Source organism: Pseudoliparis swirei, chromosome 22, assembly GCF_029220125.1.
Source record: "Pseudoliparis swirei isolate HS2019 ecotype Mariana Trench chromosome 22, NWPU_hadal_v1, whole genome shotgun sequence".
In the NCBI taxonomy this organism is placed as follows: Eukaryota; Metazoa; Chordata; class Actinopteri; order Perciformes; family Liparidae; genus Pseudoliparis; species Pseudoliparis swirei.
Genome location: NC_079409.1, coordinates 14,866,213 through 14,884,358, shown reverse-complemented (window position 1 = coordinate 14,884,358; position 18,146 = coordinate 14,866,213). Strand labels below are relative to the sequence as shown.

The 18,146-nt window shown below is 42.3% G+C and overlaps 3 protein-coding genes across 3 annotated transcripts; 2 read left to right on the top strand and 1 right to left on the bottom strand.

Annotated features, from left to right (window-relative positions):
• Positions 1-20: 20 nt before the first annotated feature.
• On the top strand, positions 21-2,426 carry rbp5 (retinol binding protein 1a, cellular). The gene is made up of 4 exons (XM_056445184.1): positions 21-313; positions 689-873; positions 1,271-1,372; positions 2,087-2,426. Exons 1-4 carry the CDS (start codon positions 238-240, stop codon positions 2,138-2,140), a joined length of 417 nt encoding a protein of 138 aa, XP_056301159.1. The 5' UTR covers positions 21-237; the 3' UTR covers positions 2,141-2,426.
• Positions 2,427-2,559: 133 nt separating this feature from the next.
• Positions 2,560-10,661, bottom strand: LOC130213471 (tumor necrosis factor receptor superfamily member 5). Its single transcript, XM_056445155.1, has 10 exons — positions 10,259-10,661; positions 10,042-10,145; positions 9,746-9,871; positions 9,321-9,467; positions 9,120-9,213; positions 8,543-8,619; positions 7,069-7,176; positions 6,098-6,148; positions 5,604-5,747; positions 2,560-3,513 (listed from the first exon to the last, which is right to left on the bottom strand). The coding sequence occupies exons 2-10, from the start codon at positions 10,106-10,108 to the stop codon at positions 3,332-3,334; spliced, it is 996 nt and encodes a 331-aa protein (XP_056301130.1). The 5' UTR covers positions 10,109-10,145; positions 10,259-10,661; the 3' UTR covers positions 2,560-3,331.
• Positions 10,662-10,885: 224 nt separating this feature from the next.
• On the top strand, positions 10,886-16,124 carry c1s.2 (complement component 1, s subcomponent .2). The gene is given in 12 exon segments (XM_056445191.1): positions 10,886-10,933; positions 11,246-11,444; positions 11,547-11,727; positions 12,612-12,737; positions 13,010-13,068; positions 13,071-13,205; positions 13,881-14,031; positions 14,143-14,258; positions 14,353-14,428; positions 14,530-14,664; positions 14,768-14,842; positions 14,931-16,124. Coding segments are annotated over 12 exon segments (2,061 nt in total). The 5' UTR covers positions 10,886-10,919; the 3' UTR covers positions 15,725-16,124.
• Positions 16,125-18,146: the final 2,022 nt, after the last annotated feature.

Below are 18,146 nucleotides of genomic sequence, written 5' to 3'. Positions count from 1 at the left end.
ACGGCTGAGTCTCCACCCGAGAGGACGTCCACTGCAGACCGACCCACCGAGTAACAGTCTCATTTTACGCGTCTTGACTCGCGGCATTATCCAGGAACGTTGCGCAAGTGAAATTGATCTCCAGCCAGGCGCCAGCACATCTGCCCCGGGCTGCAGGCCGGACTCAAGGAGGGAAGGAAGCAGAAGAGGAGGCCGAGTACAACATCTCTGCTCGCCTGGAGTTTTGGAGGGAACAAAATGTCTAAACCTGATTATTCCGGCACGTTTCATATGGTGGAGCAGGACAACATGGACTCCTACCTCGCAGCTTTAGGTAAGCCAGTCCACCGGTGGAGCTCCCACACAGCTGCAAGCCCGGAATATGCTTTTCATGTATTAAACCTCACGTTCAGACTTTGTTTCACCTTTAATTAGATACTAGTGTATTTGTTATTGTTTTTGATGCTTTGAGTTAATCGTTTTAATCATTGATTTCATAATGTGCATCATCTCCATTTGCAGCTGCACATTAGTGAAATGAAATCACCACCTTGTCCTTTCCATGACCCCGGAGCCACACACACACACACACATTCACATGGGTGTATCCACTCTGTCTGTGGGACAAGACAAAGATCCACTTTTAATAAAGCAACAATACAGTCGAGCTCATGGTATATTAATCCTGTTATTACTTATCTTCTCTCAGATATTAATTTTGCCCTGAGGAAGATCGTGTGTTTGTTGAAGCCCAGCAAGGAGATCGTCCATGACCCGGCCACAGGGGCCATGAAGATCCGCACTCTCACCACCTTCAAGAACTTCAACATGGATTTCACTATCGGAAAAGAATTCACCGAAGACTTGGGACCCGTGGACGGTCGTACTTGTCAGGTGTGTTGTGTTATTCTGAATATAAACGTGATCTTGTGTGGACATGTGGACAGGCTAGCCGATACAATAAATATATAGAATCATAACTTGTTAGATTTAATTAGGAATGTCTGCGGAGAGTCAAACGACCTACCGCTGTGTCTTTGTGTTGGAACTGGCTTTAAAGCCCTTTGAGGGATGCGTGTGTTCAAAAAGCAGAGGATAAAAAAAAACACCAAACCCTTCCAGGAATCAGAAACAGCAGCACGTTCAGTGGACAAAATAACAACGAAAAAAAGAGAGAAAACGGAAGCAAAACACAAGAAAATAAATGTGAACTCCCGGTCACCCTGAATGAACAGAGACTCCAGAGAGCTGCTCTACATACTAATGGCACCACACGTCTGTCTTCATGTAGACCACAGTGAGTTGGGAAGGAGACAACCTGCTTTGTCAACAGCAAGGAGAGAAGGAAGGACGAGGCTGGACACACTGGCTGGAGGGGGATAAGCTGCACTTGGTAAGGGTGTGTGTGTGTGTGTGTGGGGGGGGGGGGGGGGTAAAAGTGATGTGCTAAACATGCAAATAACTCAGTTGAAGTAATCATTTCCTCTTTCCGTTGCACTACACTACTGTCTCTGTGGGAAGAAAGAGGCTTGAGGGCTTGAGGGGGGAAGTAGGAGCCTAGAAGAAGGGCAGCAGGACTCTTGAATGCATGCCTTTTATAAAGTGCTGCCCTAACTCGGGACAAGAGAGAGAGAGAGAGTTTCTTCTCGTCTTGGTTGTAAAACAGTGGAAGCTGTCAGATAATCTGTCAATGCTGATTAAGATTTCCCTCTCCGTTGTCTCACTAAAGAGCTCTGGCAGGAACGCTCATAAGTTGCAGGACAAAGTATCGCGTTGTTCAAGAAATACCAGCGAGGATCAGGCTCTAAGATGGTGGATTTGAAAGGTTACACAAAGCAGGAGAGGAGAGCAGCGAGAGAATAATTAAGAGTGTTTGAGAATGAGGGGGGAGCTGGGGGAGGGGGCTAGGGGGGGTCAAAGGAGGAGATGAGTAGATGGTGATTGAATAGGAGATGGATTAGAGGTCGGAGAGGGAGGTGTGTGGGGACGGGATTGTATTTTGTATACAGTCCCTGGCGGTTTGTGTGCCACTTATTTCACTTTCCTTTGATGTGACACACTGTCTCCCCCCCCCTTCTCCCACCATGTGGTGTTTTCCTCTCTGCAGGAGATGAGAGTTGAAGGCGTCGTTGCAAAGCAAGTCTTCAAGAAGGCCGTTTGAAGAAGCCGCACATGTGTTTTAGTGGACTCATACGTAATTAAATGTAGTTAAGGATAAGGTACAAGTCTGAATAATGTTTATCGTTTTTAATTTTTATTCTAATCAACTCTATTTTGAAATGTCAAAATATGACTGAACATCTTTGAAAATACTTAAATGTACGTGTACATCTTAATCGTCTGGTGGTACTAACTGAAAAAAAGAACGACTTGTGTAAACATCCCAACCGACTTCCTCGTATTGCACTACCGATCTTATATGTTATAAACTAATCATACATCCGTCATCACTGCTGCGTCTTTAATTCATTACACCAGCGCCGCGACACATTTTAAAGTTTTTTATAGTTTACAAATACTGAAATGTAATGGTCATATGAAATACTTTATACTTTAAAAGATTACAATTATGAATCCAAATCCTTAACAATATAAGTTTAATTAGATATCCTTTAAGTTATCGTTTCAAAATACATCATTTACAGTAAAGGTTAAGCCAGGAAATAGTTAAACGAATCCCATGAAAAGACTTTCGGTGGATCGGTCTCTCAGCAGCCTCTGGCACTCAGCCCCAATCCTGTGTGTGTGTCGTAAGATGTCATTTAAAGAATAAAACAGAGCACTTGAGACTTGCTCACAAATATTTAGTTCAACCTAAAAAAGGGTTCAGTAATTATTTGAAGTGGCTGGACACTAGTTTTTATCAATAGTTACTAATGGGAGTAAATAAAGCGTTTGCAGGGGGATAGGTTCAACTTCAGCTGCAGTGCTAATCGTCATGGTGATGAAGTAACACGTCACCCTTCAACTCGTTAAGGATGCATTAATTGTTGGTTTGGGCTTTTTCATGGGATATGACTAGAATAATACAAATATAGAATATACCAGACTCACTTTAATTGAGGCACGTCTGAGCTGGAGCTACAAGCCACTAACACGAGTTCTCATCAGAGAGACTGATTCTAAAATAACAGGTTTTGTTTATTGTACATGCGTCACAGAAATATCTCATTACTTTAGATGAACTTCTTGTTACAGTCCTGCAGGGGGCAGCAAACCGTCAGCCCCCCCTAAACTCTTCATAAAGAGAGAAATCTTGTTTTATTTTGGTATAAACTCGTCCAGTTTGGAGCTTCTCCAAGCCAGAAGAGGACTCTGAGCTCACTCTGCTGTTTCAAGAATATTTACTTGATCATGTCCCACACCACTCGTCCTCCTGTGGCTCTGAGTAGGTCCTCAAGAAGTGTCCGGGGCGATATCCAGCGTTCCCATTGATGTGGTGGGAGTCAGTGAATGAAACTGAAGCCCTCAGTGGAGTTTGGGGGTGGCTGCCATCCACGTGTTCATGTGTGTCGCAACTGACCACACTGTCATCTGAGGAGGACGACGAACAATACAATCAAAGTTACTTCAAACACGCATTGCTCTTTGTGTGGATTATGGGTCATCTTAATGGGGCAGAAAGCTTTTATGAGCATGGGAAGTCAACATAGACTTGGCAGGAAAAGGGATTTGTTTTAAACAAAAAGTGTGTGATACCTGTGGGTTGAAAACCGGCCGAAAGATAATAACCCCGTCTGGTGTTTTGATGCTGACTTAGAGCGCCGTCTAACAAAGGAGTTGTTATTTAGTGACTGTGCGGCCACATCATCGATCAAAGCCTCTGCTTTCTTATGTTGCTTAACTTTTATTCAGGTTTGTCACCAATCTACACTACCGTTCAAAAGTTTGGGGTCATCCAGACAATTTTGTGTCTTCCATGAAAACTCACTTTTATTTATCAAATGAATTGAAAATTGAATAAAACATATAGTCAAGACATTGACAAGGTTAGAAATAATGATTAATATTTGAAGTATTAATTTTGTTCTTCAAACTTCAAGCTCAAAGGAAGGCCAGTTGTATAGCTTATATCACCAGCATAACTGTTTTCATCTGTGCTAACATAATTGCACAAGGGTTTTCTAATCAGATATTAGTCTTCTAAGGCGATTAGCAAACACAATGTACCATTAGAACACTGGAGTGATAGTTGATGGAAATGGGCCTCTATACACCTATGGAGATATTTCATTAGAAACCAGACGTTTCCACCTTGAATAGTCATTTACCACATTAACAATGTATAGTGTGTATTTCTGATTAATGTTATCTTTATTGAAAAAACAGTGCTTTTCTTTGAAAAATAAAGACATTTCTAAGTGACCCCAAACTTTTGAACGGTAGTGTACATTTTCCTAGTTGGTTCTTATCAAAACATTTACTTATGTGGACACTGGTCACAGGTCATTGAGGGCAAGTGAGACAAAGCCCTATACTATACCGGTTGGCAGTAGGAAAACAAGTGTGGTACTAGTCAGCTTAGAAGTTGATATAGTTTAGATTAATGAATGACATAAAAATCACACACTTTCATTTACTATTACTCTAAAATATGAGGTCACTTTTTAAAATGTGCTTTAACCCTTGTGTTGCCTTCGGGTCATTTTGACCCGATTCAATATTTAACCCTCCTGCCGCCTTCGGGTTAATTTGACCCCATTCAATGTTTAATGTCGGTGTTCTTTCGGTAGTCAACAAACAAACATAAAGTGCCTCACACTTAAACTTGGAAAACAATATTAATTCTAATAATTTTCTGGAGGTTTTAATTGCTGGCGTCAAATTGAACCCAAAGGGTAAAATATGTTAGTAAATATAAAGGTAACAGGAGGGTGAAACATTGAATCGGGTCAAAATGACCCAAAGGCGGGGGGAGGGTTAAATATTTAATCGGGTCAAAATGACCCGAAGGCAACACAAGGGTTAAATGAGCACGGCATGATAGGCAGCTATGCCTCGCGCTCAATATTTAATGAATCGCCCCGAGTTTGGGGACAGCGCTCGTGGAAAGCAGACGTTGTGAGCAACTCATGTCTTTTTCAAGAAGATAACAACTGCGGGAACATGTCATGAACTCATCTTCTGGTCAAACTAATCACATTTAAAGGGGAGCGGTTCTCCAGATACAAACAATTCAAACTTAAGTTTGTCCAAGAAGACGTTGTTGTTGTTGTTGTTGTTGTTGTTGCTTTTGGCCTGTGATTTATTCCTAGCAAAGAGATCAAACTGGACAAACATGGCGTCCCAAACTGACAGTGCATATGGCCAACGGGTATGAGCTCAGTTGAATAACAGTAACACGTGGATTATCTCTTTTCTCTGAAGTAGTTTTCGGGTTCAGAGATGACATTGACGTCACCGGCCATGAAGCACAAAGTCATATCCGTCTACTGCGTGGTCACACCCTGTCGCTCACATTGCCTATCATCTCTCAAATGTATAATCTCTTATTAAGATATTTGAGAAAGGCCAATATACAAAGACTTTAATTGAATTGTGTAAACCTGGTGTGTGTGTGTGTGTGTGTGTGTGTGTGTATGTGTATGTGGGTGTGCGTGCAGCAGTGGTCAAGGTCTCAGCACCTGGGATAAACAGTGGTGGTGTGCAGCCCTCCAGGGGGCAGCTGTCCCGGTGGTGACCCTCTGTGATGGGTGAAGACGTCTCCGGCTGAGGGCTCGGTGCTGCCGCCGCCATTTCAACCAGAGAAATGGCGACACAGGAGTCGGCTGTCACATGTAGGGCGTCATCAGTATTAATGCAACAATCATTATCCACTGTGATCACGATCTACAGTAAAAAGATAGTTTAATAGTGTCTCTCACTTGGTAATCTACCTCAAGACAAAAGGTTTGTGTGATTTAATCTATAATCTCTCACATTCAAACAATCATTTATTCGGCACCAATATTCATTCAGATGTGAAGTGTGACTTTTGTATCTGAACAAATTTGTTTCGAGGAAAAGCTTTTTTATATTTAAATCACATCAAAACACAACATTCAAACACAAAATTCAGCAAAACTCAGTGTGATTTAAAATGTAATTGGTGCTCTTCAGACATATCTGAAACACTCACCTCCTGTAGACGTGAAAGGGTTTTGTAAAAATGTCCTCGTTTCTTTTTTTTCTGTGGATAAAAAGTCTGACTTGACTCACAGCAGTTACAAATCAACAGGTTATCTGGTCTCGTGGCCGTGTGGGGAAAGGGACACGCTGCATGCTCCTGGATATATTTGGGTCAAACCAAATTCCGGCAGACAGGGAAAAGATGACCTTGCTGAACAACATCTATAAGTATTATACTTTTTATTTTCTGAAATAATCAAAAGTCCAATGGAAATATCCCATTGGATTTTGGTCAAGGGACCCAGTATAGAGCTAACTGTTGAGGTTACATCATCCCTGCACTCCTATTGTGTAAGATGCAGACTGGAATCTTAAACTAGTTAAGCACAATCTTGTCTCAATTAATTGTATGGTGTCTGTGATTTCCAGTATTGCCACATTGCTTTACTGGAAACACATAAATGTCAAAGAAATACAACTGAACGTCAGCCAAAACAATCCTGAGACGCTCTGCGTCGCTTTCTCTGTATGAGTTGTTGCCTGTGAAGCGTGCGTCACATCATACCAAATAGTTGTGTGAGTCTGAATATGTGCAGGATGTGGTTTCCTCACTCAGTTTGTCGTGATCGGCGAGCTCCTCTAACGTCACCGTACACAACTTCTTATTTGACCTTTCTGGGGATTTCACTTTCTTCTTTTGTGACATTTCCTTTTGCATAGATTAATTCTAGACCGCACCGAGTAATATGAAAAAAATCAGGTGTGCAAATTGGATTCGACCTGATTTTAACGATAGATTGGCTTTGAAGGAAACACTGGCGAGGTGTTGGTGAAACACTCATGCAGTGACCTTCAACTGAGTTGTGTGCTTAGTTCCTACGGCGAGTGGGCATGTCTGTACGTCGCTTTGTTGACTCCTCTGGAAGACTTTAACCAAAGTGTGTGAGGAACAGTCCTGTGCATGCTACACGTTGTACACACCTGCTTTGTATGACTTGCGTTTGGCCCTCCAGCAAATGAGACCGAACAGGATGAGTGCCGTCAACAAGAGTCCGGACCACAGGCCTGTGGGTAATATCCAGGGACAATCTGGAGAACCGAGAGAGGAGAAACTTCAGTTTATTAACGGGATCCCGTTAGCTGGCGCTTCTTCCTGGGGTCCACAGAAAGGAAAACATGTAATGCATACAAACATGCAAAACATGACGTGAAACAAACAGTTAAAAATAGTACGGACAGAATAATAATAAATAAATAAAGTGCAATCGAGGACCGGGATGTGTGCAGTACATCAGTAATTTATACAAAGAAAGATCAGATGTCTACAAAAGGAGTTAATACCAAGTGTATCAAATTAATTGTTTTTTAAATGAAAATGTATTACCTCTATGAGATACATGATGAGGTAGTAAATTCCAAGCAATGATTGCACATAAAATATCTACATTTGAGGAGGTTTGTTCTTGGGGTCGGAGGTATCACGTGACCTAAACGAGCGTGATGGTTATGTCTGTTACATGTATATTGTAATATTAAGAGAGATGTGTTAACGAATGTGTTTGTCAGCAGTTATTTCTCCTCTTTATTAACTATTTATACACGTTTACAAGTCATTCACATGTGGGTTGAAACTGTATTAATGTGAATAACATACACAACTAATACTACGGTGCTATTATGTTTTCTACACCAGTGATATATGAACTATTCATGCTTTACTACTAATCAATCATGTAAACTGTTATTGTCTCCTCAGCACCTGTGATTGAACTGATTATTCTTTTCGTCAGATGAAAACATTTAGTTTCCAGAAACGCTCGATTAAGTCTGCCAGCTACTCGCTAACTGTTGGTGCCTTTTAAAGCAGTTTTGGCCAGAAATGCCTCCGTGAGAGCCGCTAGGATCAACGTTAAGACCCGGATCAATGCGTTGACACTCACCAGTCGCTATGAAGCTCCAGAGACCCCTTCAATCCCTCTATGTGAAGACAATAAATGATCTTCACACTGTCATTTATTGTCTTTTAATTGTCATTTATTGTCTTCTAATTGTCATTTATTGTCTTTTCATTGTCATTTATTGTCTTCTTATGGTCATTTATTATCTTCTCATTGTCATTTGATACATTTATGTTATGATTACTGCAGCTTTAATGTCTATTCTCATAGGCTGACGCTTTATTGCCATAGTCACAACAGAATCGCCCTTCTGACTCTTACTTACTGCAGCAAGTGGCCTCCATTACTTTATTCCTCAGGAATGATTTTTGCTGTGATACTTCTACTTCCTCTCATTTGGTCATGTGACAGAGGAACTGAAGGTCGAGAGGAACTCACGCATGATAAGAGCTCATTGCACACGTTTTCTCTTCTTTCTTTTACTTTAGAAGATTTTACGATCTAAAGAGATGATCTACATCTGTACCAACAGCCTTAATGTTAATATGGAGACCTACGAGATTTGAAGTTGCCACAGATGGCGTCAGCTTTTGGGGTTCCTGGAGTTTTCAACACTCTTCCGAAGTCCTCACATCTGAAAACAACATACAAACCCAAACAAATTAGTACCTGCATAATCTGTAGTGTATCTACAACTAGGGTTAAAAAAATTGGATTTTGGGGGAATATTTAAGGAAATATTCCAAGGGAAGTTACACTCTTTATAAATTTACGAAACAATGACACCTTTTTCTTCACAGGGAATGTTTAATGTTGGTCCCTGTACAGCCGACTGCATGGGACATGTCAACGCTCCAGAGAAGCTCAAGAAACCGTTCCTTGAGTGTGGAGGAAATATAGTCCCAGAAGATGTGGAGGGGATATTGCGAGCTCGTAGACTGATAACGTCAACCCATCTCGATGGATGACTAATACATGATGCACGTCATATCCCATCACATTACAGACACAGGTGGAGGACTGTCATCGAATGGGCAACAACTGCGAATATGAATTGCTCAAGTGAGGATCAGTACACTCAAAGAGGCGTCCTTCAGCTTAAAATACACAATAATAGTGGAGAGGCAGCCTCACCTGGTGTGTGCTTGACAGGCCGAGTGGAAATCTGTCACGTTGCTGTAGGTTCCGTCTTGACACGGAGCGCAGAGCGTGTCATTCGTGTGAGCGGCTGTGAAAAGTAAAAAAAGTTCAGTTGCCATTTCGTACTGTGTTCTGCATGGTGGGAAATACTCGCTGTACTGCGAATCCACTTTGCATTTGACAATGGAAGCTGACCTTGAACCTTGACCCCTTCTCCCAGAAGGCAGAGGGTCACTTCCCAGCAGTGGTCACAGGGGTCGTTGACGCAGTAGAAACCCGGCATACACCGACACACCGTGTTCTCCTGCTCTGTACAGTCCTTTACTTTCCTCTGGTTGTTAACTGGAAGAGTCAAAGAGAGGCATAGTCTGGGCTGGAAGGGGGGTCAGTCCTCTGTTGCTGCTACTGAGGTCTCTCCTTTTCAGTGTATTTGTGTGTAAACATGTGGTCCCTGTTGAGGATACTCCTTTACGTAAAGTAAAAGGTAGCTCGGAGGTTTATGAGATAAACATGGGAAAGAGGAAGATGTAGAAAAAGTTGATTTGTGATGCTATTTGTGATCATTGCAATATGTACTAAGAAACTGTGTGTGTGTGTGTGTGTGTGTGTGTGTGACTTACTGGAACTGCAGTCCTTGCAGACGTAACACTTCGGCAAGTGATTTTTGGTGGCTGTGTACCTACCAGGTCCACATGGACCACACTTGGTTGTGTGTGTGTCGTCACACTCCGCCAGCATGTACTGACCTGAGAGAACACAGAGAGATACAGATTCATCTGATGTCAGGCTGGAAGGCAAATACAGTGTGCGAGGAATGCTGAGTAAATACTGTGTTGTGGTGCACAGTTCTACAAAGAAGTGTGTATCCAATGAGAAAAGACAAGCCGGTAACTGTAGCTTTAAGACGGTGACTGACCTGCAGCACAGCGATCACAGCATATCCCATCTTTTTTCGTGTACTTATCCTCACTTGAGCAATTCATATTCGCAGTTGTCGCCCATTCGATGACAGTCCTCCACCTGTGTGTTAAATATCTCAGTTGAAAACTACAATCTTTCTCTTCACTCTTCCTTGAAGCAGCTATTTAATTATCTCAAGTCAAGGAGCGTCATTCAAGGTGCCACGTCTTTACCCTTTGTCCTGTTCTGACGAGCTCGACTCTCCTTCTGCTGCCGGGCTGTCTGTGACTCCACATGTGTTTCCCCCTTCTCGGTCTGCCTTAACTACTTCTCATGGCTTTTCTAATCCTACACAGTGGAAAACCCCAGTGACCCTAATCTGCTGGTTTCCCTTCCATGTCTCTCTCTCTCGGTCTCTTTCTCTGTGTCTCTCTCCTCGTTTCCTTCCTGTACTAGCCCTCTCACTGCGTAGTGAACTGTGTGTGTGTGTTTCCGGATAGCTACAGGACCAAAGACTGATTTTAGCACACAAATGATACATTTCCTCTCTCCACTACACCCTTTCCTCTCAGTCCATCGCCATTGTTTCCACTGAACCTTTGTCCCAGGGGCGCGGGCATGTTGCCCAGCTTACACTGCAAAGAGGTTTTGTAGTTAACGGACGATCTGAAAGGCGTTTGGCTCGGTCTGTCTTCCTGCCATCCCACTTTCTAGCAGTCACTCCCTCGTTACTGCAAACATACCCCAAAAATATGGCGCTTTATAAAACGCCTGCGTTTGCAAAATATGAGTGAGAAAGAAAGGAGGGCAGAGAGAAAGAATACATTATGGAGAAAAGGGGAAGGAGAGATGTTGATGTAGTTTATTTGAGAAAAGGGATTTGATCGGATCACGATGATAAGATTAAGGTGGGTTTGGATTTTTTCCTTTCAGTTGATTAAAACAGATTACCGCTCTGTAATGAGAAGCACGATGTGTGGAGTAAGATAGGAGATGTGAATACATTTAGATTATGGCATTGTGAATGAGTGTTTTTGTGATTTATGCATCTTCGTCTCTGGCTCTCTGGAATTGTTTAATGTACTGGATTTTCTCACATTAAATAATACCTTTTTCTTTCTAAACTTTGTGGTCTTTGCTGTTTCTCCGCTTCCCTCTTCCTTCCTTGACAACGTATCACCTCCTCTCTTGAACATTTGTATCTTCCATACCTTCTCCAGTCTTCTGATTCTCCTATTCTCCCGCCCGGCCGACTCGATGCTGCTGGGAGGGGTGGAGTCTCCAGGGTATCCCACTGGATATTTGCCCCATGCCAGTCAGAACTGGAGCAGGTGTGCCCATAAGGGTCACACCCTCTCCATCAAGCTCATCCACCTGGACCTGGAGGATAGCCAAGACTGTGAAAACGACGCACTAAAGGTCAGGGGTCATGGTAAACTTCAAATGGTTGTCCCGTAAGAAGTCACGGTTAATAACTGATGACAGTAATGTTATTGTATCCTCTACAACACCATTATGTAGGTCTTTTCAAATGGAAACCGAATCTCAGTTCTGTGTGGCAAAAGGGAATTTGAGGATCTCCAGTCCACTGTTAATCCCTCGCTCGTCTCCTCCCCGGGCGGCTGCCTCTCCCTCACGTTCCACTCCGACTACTCAAACACCAAGAGGCACAGCGGCTTCAGAGGGTTTTACACCGATCAAGGTGAGATGTGGAGGAGGAAATAAATGAAACACTGAGTTGTAAGAGTCCCACCAAAGTCTGTTGTTTTGCGCCTCTTTATTTATCCATGTTCCCCAGGAGATTCAATGTGTACATGAATGTATTCCATCACTCTGAATGCTTTTGTCATCACACTGTTAATTCTGAGGATGGTGATATTGTCAGACAACAATTCACAATGGCTGTAGGTTGTAGCTGTTAAAGCTGAATTGGAAACAGTTATGTTATAATATATATATAATGTCATAAGTATTTTCCCCATGAAAGGGTTTTTTCTATTTCTTGGGAGTTTTTCCTGATCCGATGTGAGGTCCTGGGTCAGGGATGTCTATGTGTACAGATTGTAAAGCCCACTGAGGCAAATTTGTAATTTGTGATATTGGGCTATACAAAATAAACTGAATTGAATTGAATTGAATAAGTGAAAATGTAAAAAAATAATCATCATCCAGGGTTATTTTGTCTATGGTGAATTGCATTTATTTTCCGATATGAAATAAATAAGTAACGCCTATGCTTCTGAACCATCTTTTGCATATTAAGTCTTTGAGTTTCATTTGAAAGGTGCTGACCGTATAGCTGGTGTCTGATCTCACTCCTGACCCCTTTGTGCAGAGCCGGTGGTTTCCTCTGTTTCCAGAGTTTATGCTAAGCTCAGCTAAACAGCTGGTGGCTCCAGCCACGTCTTTAAAGTATAGAAATGAGAGTCGTGTTGATCTTCTGCTTCTGACAGTGCTTTACTGTGAGAGTGTTTTTATATTTTTATAATTCCTGGGGTTTTGTAGCAAGTGAATCATCATCACCACGGAAACAACAAAGGTCCAACGATTCCTTTAAACTGACCTCTCATTAATTTCCTCCCTCAGACTTTGATGAATGTAAGGACGACCCCGACAACGGCTGCACACAGTTCTGTCACAACGACATCGGAGGGTACCACTGCTCCTGTCGCCATGGCGACTACCTGGATGTGGACAAACACACTTGCACAGGTACAAATAGCCTCACGACTCAGACCAGTAAATAACGTACAGAATGAGGAGTTCAAATTAGACGGAGGAAGACAAATCAAGGAAGGCGAATCAAAACTGTAAGATGAAGTGAAAATGACGCAATAAAGGAAGCAGAAGCAGGCCAACTGGGGGAGAGGAGGGCGAAGAGGAGGGAGAAGAGGAGGGAGAGGAGGAGAATCACACCAGAGGATGATTGTGTAATCATGGATTTTGTTGACGGGGATGACAATGAAATGTTTTCTTCAACACAGTGAGTTGTACTCAGGATCTGTCAGAGCTGAACAATGGAGACGTATCCAGACCCTCCTGGCTCCTGCTCCCTATGCAGAGAACGCTAACTGTCGCTACACCTTGTCTGCGGAGGCCACCCTGCAGCTGGAGTTGCACTTTTATGAAGATTTCAATGTGGAGCAAAGCCCTGATGGCCAGTGCATAGATGCACTCAGGGTAGGTGTTGAGTTCAAATACTTAAATACCAGATTGTTCTACACTGGACAAAGCCGGAAACAAAGTGGAAGTTCAGACAAATGAATTTAACAACTAGTACACATCTTATTTTTAACATTTTATAGGCTCTCCGTGTTACCAGGTCATTTCATGGCATTTAGTCATCAGACAAGTTACAAAATAATAATAATAATAATGGTGGCTTTCTCTTCAGTTGGAATATTTGTGCAAACCTGTTTTTTTATTTATATTTGCGGTTAGTCATTTTCTAGGCCCTGTGCAGACTGACTCTCAGACACATGTACAGTAGGTACGGAAAACTTGTTGCATCATTCCCAAGAAGACTCATGGCTGTACTAGCTCCACAGGGTGCTTCTACTCAATGGTGAGCAAAGGGTATAAATACTTAGGACCATGTGATATATCAGTTTTTCTTCTTTTATAAATTTGCAAACATTTCTACATTTCTGTTTTCTGTCAAGATGCGGTGCTGAGTGTACATTAATGAGAAATAAAATGAACTTTTTAGAATTTAGCAAATGGCTGCAATGAAACAAAGAGTGATTTTAAAGGGGTCTGAATACTTTCCGTACCCACTGTATGTTTCAAGAGGCGCCTGAGCAGAGAGAAGCTTGAGACGCGTACCATGTGAGACGTCTCCTCTGGTGTTTGCAGATTGAGACTCCCTCTGGGATTCTGGGGCCGTTCTGTGGCCGCACGCCGCCCCCATCTCCCTTTCTCACTCACTCACATCGCGTCCAGATCCGCTTCACCTCTGATGGCTTCGGCACTAACCATCGCTTCAGGCTCCACTTCAGGACCAGAGGTGCTGCAGCCTCCTCACCTGTGACACGATGGGAAAGCAGTATTTGTGATGAAATGTGTCGTTGACGGATCTCAAGTGATCCTGTTTGTTCTTTTCACATGTCCGTTACAGACGTGGTCTGTCCGTCTGTGGTGACCTCGCACTCCACTGCGACTCCTCAGCAGGCGGAATATCGTGAGGGTGAAACAGTGACAGTAACTTGTGATCTTGGCCACTTTTTAGATACTGTGAGTATACAGAGAAGCAGAAGTTTTCATATATGTACATTGCTTGTATTTAAGCTCATTTTTAAGCTAATTAAGTTATCCTTTTGATAAGTAGCAAGACACCCCGTCATCACAGTATGTGGCGGTCTGTCAGAACACGGGTGTATGGACTCCCAATGACGCCTGTGAACGTGAGTTTGACTGTAACCATTTTATCTGAAATGTTCTATTGAATTTCTTGGTGTTTTTTTTTTACATTGTCTTCCACAATGTTTTTTTACCCCATGTGCAGCTGTGGATTGTGGATATCCTAATATCCCAGAAGATGGCATCCTTCAGTTGGTGGGCTCAGATAACCCACATACTCGGTGCAAAGACCAGATTCAGTTTAACTGCAGCTCAACGTACTACACACTGGGAGGAGATGGTGAATATAAGAAGAGTGTACACTTTATTTTCTGATTCCTTCACAAGCTTTTAAGGATGTAAAGTTTTCTTTTGTTTCACCAAAGTGCTCTCTAATCTTTCAGACGTGTACACTTGCGGTGCCAGTGGTGAATGGGTATCAAGGGGAGGCCAGACAGAGATGCCGAAATGCATTGAAGGTATGACCTTCAATGATTTCTCACATTTTCTCATATTAGCCACTTTTTAATCTTACAAATTTATATTAAGACTTCTTGTGTATTTCAGTGTGCGGGAAGCCTGAAAATCACCCTCCAAGTGCAGCCAGAATTTTAGGAGTTAGAAGTGCAACCATGGGAGAGATACTGTGGCATCTTTTGATTAAAGAGCCGAGTAGAGGAGGAGCCTCACTGATCAATGACCGATGGGCTGTCACAGCAGCTCATGTCGTGGGAGAGGCAGAGGAAACCTCTTTGAGCCTGTTCGTTGGATTGATGGATGGAAGAACCGTATCAAAAAGGTCGTCTAATGTAGTCGTCATGGACAGTGAGAGGATCATAATTCATCCAAAATACATAAAAGGCATTCCTCCTGTAAAACGCACCAATTTTGACAATGATATTGCTCTTATTATATTCGCTTCCAGGGTGAATTTAGGTCCACACCTCCTTCCCATTTGTCTGCCAATGGTAAACAGGGACCTGTTGGAAAATGAGCAAGGCACCGTGTCAGGCTGGGGGATAACAAAGGTGGAGGAGGATCGTTTCATCACATCTGCTTTATTAAGATACGCTCATATTGGGATCTACTCCCTTGCAGAGTGTAAGAATACTTCTTTCACTGAGAAACGTATGACTTTCACTGATAATATGTTCTGTGCTGGAGCAGAGGGAAAGGACAGCTGCAAGAAAGACAGCGGGGGTCCGTTTGTTTTGCCCATGCTGACTGGAGGCAGTGAGCCGTATCGCCTGACCGGCATTGTGTCCTGGGGACCCCCCTGTCAAGAGAGGCAGTACAAGGGCTATTACACCAAGGTGGCTAATTATGTGGACTGGATTAAGGAGACAATAGATGCAACATAAAAGTATGAGAGAGGAAAGATGAGGGGGGGGGACATACTTTTCTACTAAACATAACATTGTTATCAATTTCAGGAAATATTTTTGGAAATAAAGAATACAATCTTGTTATCAAATGTACCAACAACATGTTATGCTGTGATCACGTTGTTAATTCATACCGTCCTGTATGAAAGGAATTTTCAAATCAACTGGAGGATGTGTGTTCCAACCATTTAAATAATAGACTGTCATTTTGTCTGTTAATCCTCAGATACACACAAAAACACATTTTCTATCAGGGGACTCCGAACAATTTAACACTTAATATTTGTATATGTGTTTAATCATGTATGCATGTGTCTTTCGCTCAGCACTGTATGTTTCACTGATGAAGCTTTTTATCAGACAAACATGCCCTCACATGTAAAACAATCCCTTCAATAACTCATGGTGTATCAAAACACACCAATACAGCTGGAACAGTTGTCTTAATGTGTATGTAATGTAATATGTGGACTACACACAGTTATGTTTACACAGACAGCCGGGAAGAGCTGCACATGAGAAATGTTCATAGACGGCAACAAACTGTCATATCATTTTCTCTTTTTTATTATAATTCATTCATTTGTTCTAGGATTTATTCTTATATTTATGATTATGTATGTTTTATGTTTTTTTTTTATACCAGTTAATGATAATTAAGGAGAATCATGATTTTTTAATTCTTTGTGTAATTATCCAGACAAAAAGCACAATGTGCCCAATGGACTCCTCCCTGAGCCTGGCAATGTGTTCATACCCTCATGTTTCACCAACATATATCTTCTCAGGTGAAAGGCATTTGCTTCTTTGCAGGTGCTGATTAAAGTGTAAGACCGCCCTCGAGTGATATAATGAGGTTTATGGCTAAAAGAGCCAGAGTTAAGACTTAAAGCAACACTATGTAACAATTGTACGTTAAAATAACAGCTTGAAAAAAATTGTGCCGCTACAATGACTTTTAATATGGCGATTTGCGTCTCCGCCATTGCCATCGGGGGTCTGTGGGGAAATAACTCCGCTATGTAAGATTCTGGAGCCGCCCGCTCCGGGGCGGATGTACTTCGACCTGCTTTCCGGCAGTGATTACGCAATGTCATATAGTGCCACTCCACGCTCGCAGCTACAGTATAAGGGTAGCTTTTTTATGTAGCTTTTTGGTGTTGTCAACAATATTGTATTCGATCACACGTACTCCACATTCAAACATTTAGAAAACAACGTATATAGGCTAAAAACGCGATTGGTATTTCATCTAAACTAAATGTTGTCATTCTTTTGGTTATGTTGTAACAATTCGCCCTTAGCAACTCAATCAAGGGGAAAAGGTACAATACGCACACAAAAAAAAGGGAATGGGCGGATCTGCGAGTTCTGGTGTTAACTCTCTCTGCTCAAATGGTCGTAAAAGAAAAAAACACAGTCGATATGCGGAAACCCAAATGTTATTATATTAAATCAAATTCAATGCATCGGCAAGCCCCCAAAATGAACACATCCACTACAAACAATCAAACCCACTCAAAACGAAGTATAATCCCTGGATCCCGACAGTCCCAAAGTCTTTGCAGTCCCCCCAAAAAAGTAAATGACTGCACGCGCACACACACACACACCCCTCCCCCAAAAGCCGGCAAACAGCTGACCGACCAGGCGGAAACGTGGCGAGGCGCCGCGTTCAATCCCCGCGCTACTTCACCCTAGTCCGGTAGGTGCTGGGCCCAGTTCAGTGTTCCTGCGCAGTCTTCGTATTAGCAGGGCTCTCAAGTTTTGAAGACAGGCAAGAATGACATTTCCATCAGCATGTTTGGAGCGCGCCTGTCAGCGCGCTCCAAACAAAAAAAAACTTGCGTCACCTCCCCCTCGTCACCTTTTCTAACCCGTGACACGTACAAATAATAACAATAATAATAATTATTATTATAATACAGGACAACACATGATCCCAACTCAATACAAGTTTATGCGAGGCTGCATCTATCGTAACTGGGTATTTACGACACTGAAGTAAACGTTAAATACCTCAAAAACTGAAGGGGGCGCTAAAAGGGAAAAACTACATAATGGGGCTTTAAGTACTCACTCTCTTAAACTTTACATCTTGAAAAAAATAATGTGTTGTGGTTGTGCGTGTGATTTTGTGTGTTGATGTAAACTCAGCTGTCATAACAAGCAGCAGGAGAGCACCGTGTTAACCTCTTGGTAGACTGCATGCTCAACACATCAGAGCATTGTTTATGAAGGCTGCCCACAAAGCATTTATCTTTTTATTTGCAGGCCTAGGAAAAGGACCCTCTCACAAAATTTCAAAACAGCTCTTTGAACAAGTAAGATGTATTCTAAAGAATTTAACATAAAGACAGGACATTTGTGCAATATAATTAGGCATGTTTTTGGAAAT